Below are 12,140 nucleotides of genomic sequence, written 5' to 3'. Positions count from 1 at the left end.
AGAGTTCCTGCAAATACATGAACGCCGTTGGCAGCGACAGGAATCTGCCGTTACCATGATAAAGCCGATCTCGAGCTACTGTGGGGAAAATAAGTATTTGATACACTGCCGATTTTGCAGAATGAAGTGGTCTGTAATTTTTATCGTAGGTCACTTCACCTGTGAGACAGAAACTGAAAAAAATGATTCTTGCATAATTCATTTGCATTTTATTGAATGAAATAAGTATTTTGACGATAATATTTGGTGCAGAAACCTTTGTTTGCAACTAGAGGTCAGATGTTTCCTGTAGTTCTTTACCAGGTTTGCACTCACTGCAGCAGGGATTTTGGCCCCCTCCTCCATACAGATCTCCAGATGTTTCAGGAGAGTTGCTGGGCAAAATTTAGTTTCAGCTCCCTCCAAAGATTTTCTATTGGGGTCAGGTCTGGAGACTGGCTAGGCCACTCCGGGACCTTGAAATGATTCTTACGGAGCCGCTCCTTAGTTGCCCTGGCTGTGTGTTTCGGGTCATTGTCATTCTAGAAGACCCAGCCACGACCTATCTTCAATGCTCTTACTGAGGGAGGGAGGTTGTTGGCCAAAATCTCGCAATACGTGACCTCATCCATCCTCCCTTAAATACGGTGCAGTCTTCCTTTCTCCTCTGCAGAAAAGCACCCTCAAAGTATATTGTGTCCCCCACCATGCTTCACGGTTGGGACAGTGTTCTTGGGGCCTCCTTATAGTATAATGCACTTCCCTAGGCCTCTGTATAGTATAAAGTACTCCCCATAAAAAAAAAAATATAAATATATATAATGCTCTGGTCTCTGCAGTGAGCGCCATGTAGTGATGTCATTGTACCCGCTGTCTGTGTCCGCGTCAGTGACGTCAGACACAAAGAGGGATCGATGGGAGAGGAAGCGCTACGCTCCCTCACTCATCATTGCTTTCAACGGTATCTGCATCCCCCCCCCCCCCCCATCGTTGGCTAAGCTACTGGGTTGTACTCATCCTCCTTCGTCCTCGAAACACAGCAAGTGGAGTGGATACCAAAAAGTAATATTTTGGTCTCCTCTGGATCATCCAGATGGTCACTGGTGAACTTCACATGGGCCTAGACGTATGCTGCCTTAAGCAGGGGGACCTTGCGTGCCCTGCAGGATTTTAATCTGTGACGGCATAGTGTGATACTAACTGTAATGTTTGAGACTGTGGTCCCAGCTCTCTTCAGGTCATTGACCAGGTCCTCTCGTGTAGTTCTGGGCTGATTCCTGACCTTTTTCAGAGTCTTCCTTACCCCACGAGGTGAGACCTTGCATGGAGCCCCAGACTGAGGAAGACTGACAGTCATCTTGTGTTTCTTCCATTTTCTAATAAATACACCAACAGTCGTTGCCTTCTCACCAAGCTGCTTGCCTAGTGTCCTGTAGCCCATCCCAGCCTTGTGCAGGTCTACAATTTTGTCCCTGGTGTCCTTAGACAGCTCTTTGGTCTTGGCCATGGTGGAGAGGTTGGAGTGTGATTGGGTCTGTGGACAGGTGTCTTTTATACAGGTAACGAGTTCAAACAGGTGCGCTGAATACAGGTAATGAGTGCATAGGAGGAGGGCTTCTTACAGAAAAACTTAACAGGTCTGTGAGCCAGAATTCTTGCTGGTTGGAAGGTGATTGAATATTTATTTCATGCAATTTAATTATGTAAAAATCATACAATGTGACTTTCTGGATTTTCTTTTTAGATTCTGTCTCTCACAGGTGAAGTGTACCTACAATAAAAAATGACAGACCTCTCCCATTCTTTGTAGGTGGGAAAATTTGCAAAATCATCAGTGTATCAAATACTTATTTTCCCCGCGGTGTCTACCAGTCTTGACTGTGCGGCCGTCCCCTGGTATAACACCATTGTGTAAGTCTTCGGTCTTACTCGGCTGTTGCAGCGTTTTGTATTGCAATGCAACTTGCAATGTGCCACGTAGGGGCGTGTTCACATTGAGTGAGCGGTCAGCATTTTTGAACAAAGTGTGCGCGGGGCAGGCCGGGGGCGACGTGCGGTTTGTGATCCGGACCTGGGGTGGGGATTGTAATTGATCTGATGCCTCCTGACCGTGACTAATGAAGCTGGTGCGGCGGACTGTCGGTAATGCACGAGGCAGAGGCGCTGGTTCTTATTTTAGGTGTCAGAGACTTGCAGTGAACAGCTGGACTGCTAAATGGGACCCCGAACGCTTAGTCAACCTGACGGCTAAAAATACCACCGGTCTCTGAGCGCACGCTCTCCGCACCGATGTGATATGGGATGGTCTGAAAGAGATCCAGTATCACGGTCATTATTGCAAATGCCCCCAACAAAAAAACGAATGCCCTCCCCCCAATATATGGCCACCACCAGGCAATGTGGACATGGCGGGGTAACCGTGGCTCCGATGGCCGCCCCATCACAATGTGGATCTGGATGTGTCCTGTGTTACATCCCCAGCTGAGTGCACAAACTTTTATCTACGCACTGAAAAAAAATAAAAATAAAAAAAAAATGGACTTTCGACATAATGCAAACCTTTTACGTTCACTGCAGATTTCCCCCCCCCATTGCAGTGAAAAGTGCGCTGCCGAAAAATCCGCGGGAAATGCAGAATCGCTGCAAAAATTTGCAGCATAATACGTCGGGCTGTGGACCTCAGATCTGCACCGCAGGACCATCTCCGGGAGGGGACGGATTGTCGGTAAAATCTCCTGTGATTCTCGCTTATTCCTTTTGGTTTTTCTACATGTAAAATCCGCACCAAATGGGGCAAAGTGGCGAAGATCTGCAGCGCGGGGGCTGACGACAAATACTCAACGTTGTGGATTTAATAAAATCTCATGCATAAATGCTTAGGATTTTCTGACGTGTGTGTGTGAACATGTCCTAAGATTTTCATATACACCGCAGCGCGATGGATTTGCACCCTGGTGCCTCCGTGATGCCGTGTTACAGAAAGTTGCATTGGAAATTTTCAGTTTTTAGGGGGAGGCACAAAGGTAGAAGTCCTGTGGGCATGGAGCAGTAACACTATTCCCTTTCTTCCTTCTGATCCCCCGTATACAGTGCCGTGTCTCTTCAGAAGAGTCCCATTGTTTTATCCCACAGCTAATCTGAGTGTAAAATTTCTTAGTATTCAGTCGATTCCTCCCGCGTTTACCCTGGGCGTTGCACCCACATAATTACGTATATAATCTTCCTCGGTTCTCCCAGACTTTCTGTAATTCGCACATGGAGGGTATTTCCTAAATCGCTGCCTGGATTATGACGGATTCATGATGAAAATGCTTGAAGGGAAGATGCACACTTGCAGATTTGTTTTCCTTATTGCTCTGTCTAGTCTAATGCATTTGAAAAGCTGCTTTACATTTTCTTTAAATGATACCGTTTTGTGCATGCAGCTCCTATGCAGAACGATGCGTCGTGTGTAGACTAGCTGCTAAGCTGTAGAATTCCTGCTCCCCTGTCTATGTAGCACATGAGAATAATTAGCAGCAGCATTGAGGACTGAGCAGTGTAGCTGTGAGTCCAGCTCTGGTGAGATAAACACTTACTAAAGAGCTGCAGCACAATCTGTCTCTTCCTTGGCATGGTATCCCTGTGCCCCTGCCCTCCCTCCCCATTAATGGACCTGAGTAGGGAACTGTAATCTGATCTCTCAGTGAGCAGACCGTCTGTCTTGAGACAGACTTAATAGTTTTTCAGAGTGAAAGAAGTGGCTCATAAGTGGAGAAATGAAGCAGATTTCTCTTCCTTACACCAGCTGCCTTACCGAATGGGTATCTGAGATGGTTTAATGTTCCTGTTCTGTCACAAGCTGCTGCCCTTTTTGTCCTCCATGCTTTACACTGCAGCTTTTGTTTTTAGATTTTGCTTTTGTCTGAGGGATAATAACACAGTAGATTTCAGTTTGTGGCACAGAGAATAATAAACTTTTAAGGAGCTAATTCCCCAGTAAAGTAATAATTAGATTATTGGCAGAGGAGGCCACCACCCTAAGGGAGATGTTTGCCTTAAAGGGGTTTTCTGTTTCCTTTAAAGGAGTGTTATTGCTAAAATGTCAAACTCACATGATCGCTGTGACCCTCACTGATAGAGACTTGAGGGTCTGTAGCGCCACCCCCTGCTGTGCAGAGAACTGCAGCCAGCCCTGTAAGGAGAAATACCAAACTTCATCCTAAGTATTTGTAGTGTTGGTGCTCGGACCCCCAGCAATAATTCAGTGATTGACAGGTACTTGGGACCCCGGCGAGAGTATGCGACGTCTGCGGTCTGTCTGTAATGTTGGGCCTCCGAGGGTTGGCTGGTTGGTGGGCGAACGAGTGCCCCCTTGGGACTTGGGCTAAAGATCTCTCCTCTCCCAGGTCGTCCTATCTTCTTAGTTTCTTGTGTCTCTGAGGGGTTTCGGGTGAAAATCGTCTGATTGAATGCCCCTTTATTGCATTTTGTGTTTTTGCTCTGTCTGTGATGACCAGTCGTGAGATCCACGAGACTGCTGGAGTTACTGTCCTGACCCCATTCTCTGCATTCATGAGAGTCGGGGAGTGATGGGACCGGGACCATGTGCGTATGCGGCCTCCTTATTTCCCCCATCTTTTATGGCACACAGTGGGTGAGCTCAGTCTTCCGGCCGTAATGGCTTTTCTTAGTCGAGGTGCCACAACCGGCTCCTATAATGATTGAGGCAGTAGGGTTAAATGTTTACAATAATGTAGACTTCTGCACTGTAGTACTGGAGCACGATAGGTGCTAGGATGAACACCACAATCTATGGCAGCTGGACAGAGTGCAGAGCCAGGACACCGCAGCGCCGTATATGTGTAGTGGCTGTTCTCGGTACTGCAGCTCAGATCATATTCACCCCTATAGGAGTTGAGCTGCAGTATGTCCTAATTTAAGGATATTTCAGAAACCGTGTCACCACAAGTGTCCGCACCTGTCGGGCCGGTTCCCGGTCCGGCGTTTTGGGCCATTACGCTGCCTTTTGTGAATCAGCCGTCTGATGTAATTGGTTCCTCAGATGTCTGTGAGGTGTGACCTCTGGGAAGGGTCCGTGCAATTTAATCTCCCAATTGCATGTCGCCCTCTTGGTCCCGGGCCCCGGCCCACTCCCTGTGGGTTTGAGTCATTAGCTGTAAGGAGGGGGTTGTGTGCGGCATCACTGGGGCGTCATATTGGCCAGTGCTATATTGGGGTCTCCATATTTAGTAGAGCGTCATGTGAAGAGGAGCGAGCGTGCTCCGTGTGCAGCTGCCCCTGACCGCTCATCTTCTCTCTGCAGATTGGGAAGCGCACAGGTCTGAGCTCGTCCGTCCCTCCCTCCCTGGAGTCGTCTTCTGGCTGCAAGGTATGTGCCCTGAACGCTGAGTGCTGGGTCCTGCACGCTCCGGAGCGGGGGTCCGTGCAGATCCAGATCCTGCTCCTCCGGTAAGAAGGTGCCTCGCTGCTTTACATGGTGGGGGTCCTACAGATCCGGGGTCCTTCTCGTCTGGGTCTGCGTTCCCAGCCGTCTCCTGTCCATCATCTGCTTTATTTTCTGGCTTAAAGGGCCGACCCGTGATCCTGCAGGATCTGGTGAGATCTGTGTCCTGTCTGTATCCTCGCTGGTCAATTCTTACATTCTTATTATTGTAGATTTTGGTATAATACTTATCCCTGGTGGACCGGGGGAGGGGCAGTAAAGTTTATAAAAGTTGTGATGCTAAAGTTATCAGACCAGTGGATTGTGTTGGCCAGAAGTATATTTTGCAGGAATTACTTGTATGCACTCAATCTCCTTTTTTTTATTTATTTTATTTTATATAGGGTTTTTTCTTTTTTGTTTTTTTTTTCTTTCCATTTGGCGTTTATGACTTTTGCTCAGCCAAATTTAGAAAAGTCCTTGAGTCGCCCTTACCTGAAGTATTGGTAGTCAGGGGACAGCCCTTGTGGGGGCGCACTACTGGATGTCATATAGGCTGCAGAATTGCCAGTCAGGACTTTAGGAAAGTTGGGTGACTACTGTGTATAGCAATATTAATGGACCCTAAACTTTTTTTTATTTTTTTTAAATCACCCCCCCCCCTCCCCCCCCATCCTAAAGATGAGGTAATAACGTGCTGAGACGCACAGCCGTCATGTTATTGGGGCTCTGGAATCCCCGAGAGGCGGCCTCTATATAGCCCCCGTTATTGTAGGCTTTCTCCACAGTCCCATAGACAATGAATGGAGCGGAGGTGGAGTGTGTGCACCATTCAGGACGGGATGGCAGAGCCTGGTTCTTGGGACGGTTGTTGGAGGTCCTAACCTGGGGGACAACTTGTGTGTTGTGGGCTTTCTTTTTTAACCTTGGTTCTATAAGGTCTGTTTAGTAAAACTTTTTATTTCCAATTTTTTGTGGATCTTATTATAAATCATGGGGGTGACTGTACTAACCCCACATATGTGGCAACGTTTATTGCCATAAAAGGTCCATACTGACGGCGCGGTGGGTATATGGGTCTTCTATTACGCCATATGGTGACATTATGCCCCCCATAGTGATGTCCATAGTGCTCGATCCACGAGGGCAGTTCTGACCTTTCCGGATTTCGATCTTCCTTGCCATCCCCCATCCAAGCCCGGTGGGTCCCAGTAATGGGGAGGGGGCGCCGCTCCGCTGGCAGCAGGTGCTGATATTTTAGGCCGGTGTTCAATGTTTATTTTGGGAGTGAGAACAGTTTCTGTTCTTGGGTCGTCTGCTCTTTTAATAACGAGGAGTCGGGATCGGTGGCTGACGAATCCCTGAAGTCAATACAAGGGTCGGTGTCTCTGATCGGACCCCTGGGTCTTTATGGTGGGGTACGATCGGACCGCGGGGGGATATTGCTAAATAAACATCACACTCGCGCCAAAGACTATAGCGCGAGGTGCGACTAATGTGATACCCGAGGTGACGCAGCAGCTGCAGCCATAGGGGTGGCGTGTAATATCCAGCCCCAGGGGTCTGTTATACGGTCACAGCAGGAGGGGACAACGTATATTGTTATATAGGAAGTGAGTTCTCCAGAAATGTTTGGTTCCTTCTGGAAAAAGTTTGCAAACCTGACCCTAGTCTTAAAGGAGACGTGTCCCATTGGGCCGAGGAGACCGGTGAATAGTTTCTGGGATGGGATTCTCTTTATTTTTTATTCCTCACTTGTTCTGTGCTCAGGAGTCCGGTGGGTGGTCCTACTTGGTGATTGACAGATCTGTGCATACGGAGAAAGCTGTCATTTTAGGTTTGGGGGTCCGGTGGGCTCTTCAGTAAATGGCTGAATCCTTTAATTTACAGCTTCAGACTGAGCCCTGCGCCCAATAATGTACATACTATACAGGACGATGGCTGCCGTTACCCTTATTGGACTTTGCACTTGAAGCACACGCTGATTGCAGCAGCACCCCAATGTGCTGAGACTTGTAGTGCTGCAAGTTTTTGACTCGTGTAATGGCGCATCCATGGCTGAACTCGGTCATGTCATATACTGATGGCGGCACCGTATACGCCCGCCATTCCTCCTTTTTCCTTTTGCATTACATGGATCCTTTCTGCTAAATCCTGCCTGCGTACGACCGCGCTGTATACGACCGACCTGGCGGTGCAGGAGCTATCAGCTGTATTTTGCTGCTGGCTGTAAGAGAAAAATGCAATGAATGTTTGTTTGAGCTGCAAAGAGGTTCTGCAGCCACGTGCTCAGTGCTGACGTGTACAAGTCCTGTGTCCCCCTCCAGTCGCCACATGGCGGCCGCTCGGCCCGTGTGCGGCAGCTTCCGTCGCGTCCTGAGGTCGGATCCTCCTCTCCGGTGCAGGATGTGCCGTTATCAGGCCCCTTCCAAACTGTTAAAGGGTCCTCCAGCGCCTCAGATCTTTAGGTGAGCGGCACTGCTGACCTGCTGTGTGTCTGTATACGTCATATTCTAGCACAAAGCTCGCCCTGTGGTCAGCAGACATGGCAGTGAAGACATACCATAAATCCAGGGGTGCACCACGAGCCTTGGCTGCAATTCTTCCGTGGGGGATTTGTGCCGTTGATGGCCGGGTCCTCGGTGCGGTCGCAGTAATATCCTGTGATACATGTGATTGCATCGTCTCCTGCTCATCGGACCGGTAACCACATTAATTCTCCTTTTTATTTTTTTATCCCAGCGTTCATCTAATCTGCAAAAATTCTGTGCTGTAAGAAATCCGCGGTCATGACCGACGACGGAGGAGGCCCTGCTGGGGGCAGCTTCTGGGAGGTGAGTGCCACATGGGCTTCCCAAAAAAAAGTGTCGGGATCCTGTCCGTCATCAGCAAAACGATGGAAGCCACGATCAGAGGATTGCCGGTGGTATCCGTTCTAATGCTGATCCATAATGAATACCACAAGTGTGAATAGGGCCTTAGAGGGGATGTCCAAGAGGGATATTCATGGCTTAGTCACCATCAGATTGGTAGGTTCTGCCACCGCTCTCACGGCAGCTGGATGGCACCGCTCCATGCACTGGCTGCTTGCACCTAAGGTGCTGCAAATAATCACCGCAACTGGTCTAGACCCAACTGAATCCCTGTCTTGGCTCGACCATGATGAAAGTCGGTCTACTCTTTCCATCTGTGTCTCTGTAGAGCAGCCATGTTCCCCTCCATGTGTTGGCCTGTAAGATATGTCTGCAGCTGGAACCTCTTCTTTCGAGAGTAGGCTCACACAGCGCTTTCTACCTTTTTCTCTAGGCCGGTAATTACCGCCGCACCGTAAAGCGGATCGAGGACGGGAACCGGCTGTGTAATGACTTGGTCACCTGTTTCAGAGAGAGGGCCAAAATCGAGAAGAGTTATGCCCAGCAGCTGACGGACTGGAGCCGCAAGTGGAAGGGCAGCTTGGAAAAGGGTAAGACGGGAAAACTTGAGATGACGACGCTCTGAGTGATCATTAAGATGAGCTAGAAAACATTGAGCAGAAGGGCTGTGACCTCCGGAGAACGTCCCCTCCATAGGCTGCCGGCGGTCCTCTGTCCTGGACGTAAAATGTTGTTGTTTTGGGGTCTGAGCAAACGGGGGGCACCGCAGTGTTTGTTTCCGCTTTTGGAGGTGGTGGCCCCGTGTGCACAGACACCCGGAAGGGCCAAAATTCTCTCCTCCTTGCAGTAGAGGGGATTGTGTAATGGGGTACTGGGGAGACTTTATGACGTGGTCATTGGCACCTGCACGAGATGTACGAGTCCAGTAAATCCCAATCCTCGTTGCATCGTGAGATCCGGTAAGTGGTGGATCCGGTTCCTCCAGTTCTGTGGCGTGTAGTACTACCCGGAGTGCTTCCTTACTGTCGCTGTAAAGCCCAGGGGATCTGACTGTCAAATCACGTATAAAAGCGAAAAAATGTGCCTGACTTACAAGCCGATGTCAGGCCCGGACACATCTGTCGCTGGGCCCCGGAGCCAGTAGCTGCATGCCGTAGGGACCGCTCCGTGCAACCTGAGACTGATGCGCATGTACTGAAAAATCCAGCGTCTGCACAAAGCTGAACGTTTTGTAGCCACTACAACCTCTCAGTAATCATTTCAGGACTACTGCGGTGTGCACCCTGCAGCCGATCATTAGGTGCTGTCCTCCTTCAGTCTCTACTGATACCAGGAGGAGCAAATGAAAGATTGCCGTCTCACTGAGGAATCAGATTACAGCTGCCTATTCAGGTCACTGGAGGAGGGAAGAGAAGAAAGGGTTTAGCTGCTACACTAGTCAGTACTGCTGTATAATGACCTTTATGCTGCAGCTTTCTAGTAAATGTTTTATTTCACCCCAGAGCTGGATTCACAGCCACACTGCTCAGGGGACTAAGTGGTGTGGTTGTGAATCCTGCTATTGAGTGAGATAAAATACTTACTAGAAAGCGGCAGCTTGGTGGTCAGTATATAGAACTGAGCAGTGAAGCTGTGAATCCTTCACTGGGCGAAGATAAAATCATAAATTAGATTGAGGAAATTGTACAGTGTTTTTTATTTCATCCCAGTGCAGGATTCACAAGTACACTGCTCAGTACTGGTGTATAATGCACAGTGCATTACAATGCAGCATAATGTTTTCTATCTCGTTGCCCGCAGGTCCTCAGTACGGTACCCTGGAGAAGGCTTGGAACGCTTTTCTCACCGCTGCAGATGCCCTCAGCGAGATCCACACTGAGCTGAGGAATCAGCTATGGGATGAAGACAGCGGGAAGGTGCGGGACTGGCAGAAGGAAGCCTACCACAAGCAGATGATTGGAGGCTTTCGAGAGACTAAGGAGTCGGAGGATGGGTTCAGCAAGGCGCAGAAACCCTGGGTGAAGAAACTTAAAGATGTAAGTGTCCTATGCTACGAATACATTGTGGGGTGAGACGTTTGAGTAGTTTCACTGTTTCCCTATTGAAGATGGCTTCCAAAACCTCTAGCTTTAGTTACAGAGCTAAGCGCTTCTGTATAATATTCTACATGCTGCTGCTTTCTAGTAAGTGTTGGCTCTCACCTCAGAGCTGGATTCATGGCCATATTACTCAGTCTTTCTGTACAATGTCCTCCTTTCTGTTATCCAGTGCTTTGTTTCATCCCAGTGCTGCATTCAAAGCTACACCGCTCAGTTCTTATGTACTGTATCCTCCATGCTGCTGCTTTCTAAGTGACTCTCAACCCAGTGCTGGATTCCCAGCTACACAGCTCAGTACTTCTGTACAATGTCCTCCATGCGCTTTTCTAGTGCTTTGTCTCATCCCAGTGCTGAAATCATAGGTACAAACCTGGGTACTTCCGTATAATTTTCATACTACTGCTTTCTAGCATTTTAATATGATCCCAATGCTGGATTCACAGCTACACAGCGTAGAATGTCATAACTAACTGTATAGTAGACATGCACTACTGTATAGTTGTGTGTGTGTGTGTGTATGTATATGTGTATATATATATATATATAATATAATATAATATATAATATGGATGTATAGTAGATCTTGAGAAGACACTGTTGTCACTGGAGAGGTGATTGTAATTATCGCACAGATCAATGGGAATTCTGACCACCTCTCCCCAGATAGTGACGTGTCAAGGTCACGTTGTTGTCGTGGTCCACATCTTATCAATTTTTGACGCATCTTGTGGAATTGTTATAAACATATGAGATGGGATATCGCGGTTACAAGCACTAGCCCTGTGGGTGCCGTACCTTGATGTACACGGCGTGTGGACTATAGTGTCCTCCCCTATTGCACAATAATTAGTGAAGACTGTACGGGATGGCATCAATGCCAGACGCTGCTTATTACAGGACCAGTGTTGTGAATGAGGTCAAACCTCCTTCTGTGCTGCTGGGGGAGAAAAAAAGGCGCTGCGGGTTTGAGGTCTGCGGCATGTACATGTTATCGTGCCAGTGCAAAATCCACAACCTTATTTGCCTCTGCGGGGCGAGGTAGGACCAGACGGAGCTGCGGTGATGCGTCTTAGATGCAGTCGGCTTAGTAGGACCCATGTGGATGTTGACTGGGTCACATCTGCGCCGTCAGGTCTCACCATTACCAGACACAACCTAATGCGACACAAAACTCTCATAGAAGTGAACGGCTCCATCAGCGCAGCGATGGCGGCTTTAATTCTCGTGCAGTTAAAACCTTCATCTTTAGGTTTCCGGTTTCTTCACCCCGAGAAGTTTAGTGACTGGGAGTAATCGTCTCCATTTCCTACACAAGTGCTCTAAAAATATTCCCTTTAGGAAATCGCTCGGGTTTATTGTTCCCCATGGAAGTTTATAAAACTCTCGTCCTGTATCTCAGGCGCTGGACTGTGGGAGCAGACTGAAGTGACCGCCATATGACATTGTGCATGCCGCTAATGTAGAAGTGCTGGGAATCCGTGGACGAGGTGGTGACGTTTGGGAAAGGTTTTCTCCTTTTTCTGTTGCTTTTAAGGCTTCCTTCCATTTTAGAGAAGGAAATCTGTCTAATTTTTCTTTTAAAACCTGGAAACCATCAGCAAGTTGCATCTAGTATAATGGTGTTTCATTTAGTACATCAAGTGCATAATGCGGCCTCCAGTGCCTGGGCCTCCAGTGTCGTTGTCTCTGCCCGTAGTTCCCGGCAGCGGAGTCGCACAACGCTCGCTCCAAGGAACGTGATCACAAATTTATAGAACAATTCAT

General features: G+C 48.3%; 1 protein-coding gene across 12 annotated transcripts in view; it reads left to right on the top strand.

Annotated features, from left to right (window-relative positions):
- Positions 1-12,140, top strand: part of PACSIN3 (protein kinase C and casein kinase substrate in neurons 3) — a 36,725-nt gene that overhangs the window by 18,164 nt on the left and 6,421 nt on the right. For 9 of the 12 annotated variants that reach the window (XM_073658921.1, XM_073658929.1, XM_073658920.1 and 6 more), the window contains exons 2-5: positions 5,285-5,350; positions 8,147-8,238; positions 8,711-8,867; positions 10,078-10,313. In XM_073658921.1, coding sequence (XP_073515022.1) covers positions 8,194-8,238; positions 8,711-8,867; positions 10,078-10,313 — 438 coding nt within the window. In that variant the 5' untranslated portion in view covers positions 5,285-5,350; positions 8,147-8,193. Of the gene's footprint in view, positions 1-5,284; positions 5,431-8,146; positions 8,239-8,710; positions 8,868-10,077; positions 10,314-12,140 lie in introns of all 12 variants that reach the window. The other 3 variants (XM_073658928.1, XM_073658927.1, XM_073658923.1) reach the window with 2 other exon arrangements.

The sequence above is a fragment of the Phyllobates terribilis genome, unplaced genomic scaffold (genome assembly GCF_046119375.1).
Source record: "Phyllobates terribilis strain yellow unplaced genomic scaffold, ASM4611937v1 Scaffold_13__5_contigs__length_258822181, whole genome shotgun sequence".
Classification (NCBI taxonomy): domain Eukaryota; kingdom Metazoa; phylum Chordata; class Amphibia; order Anura; family Dendrobatidae; genus Phyllobates; species Phyllobates terribilis.
This window is presented reverse-complemented; position numbering and strand designations above follow the sequence as displayed.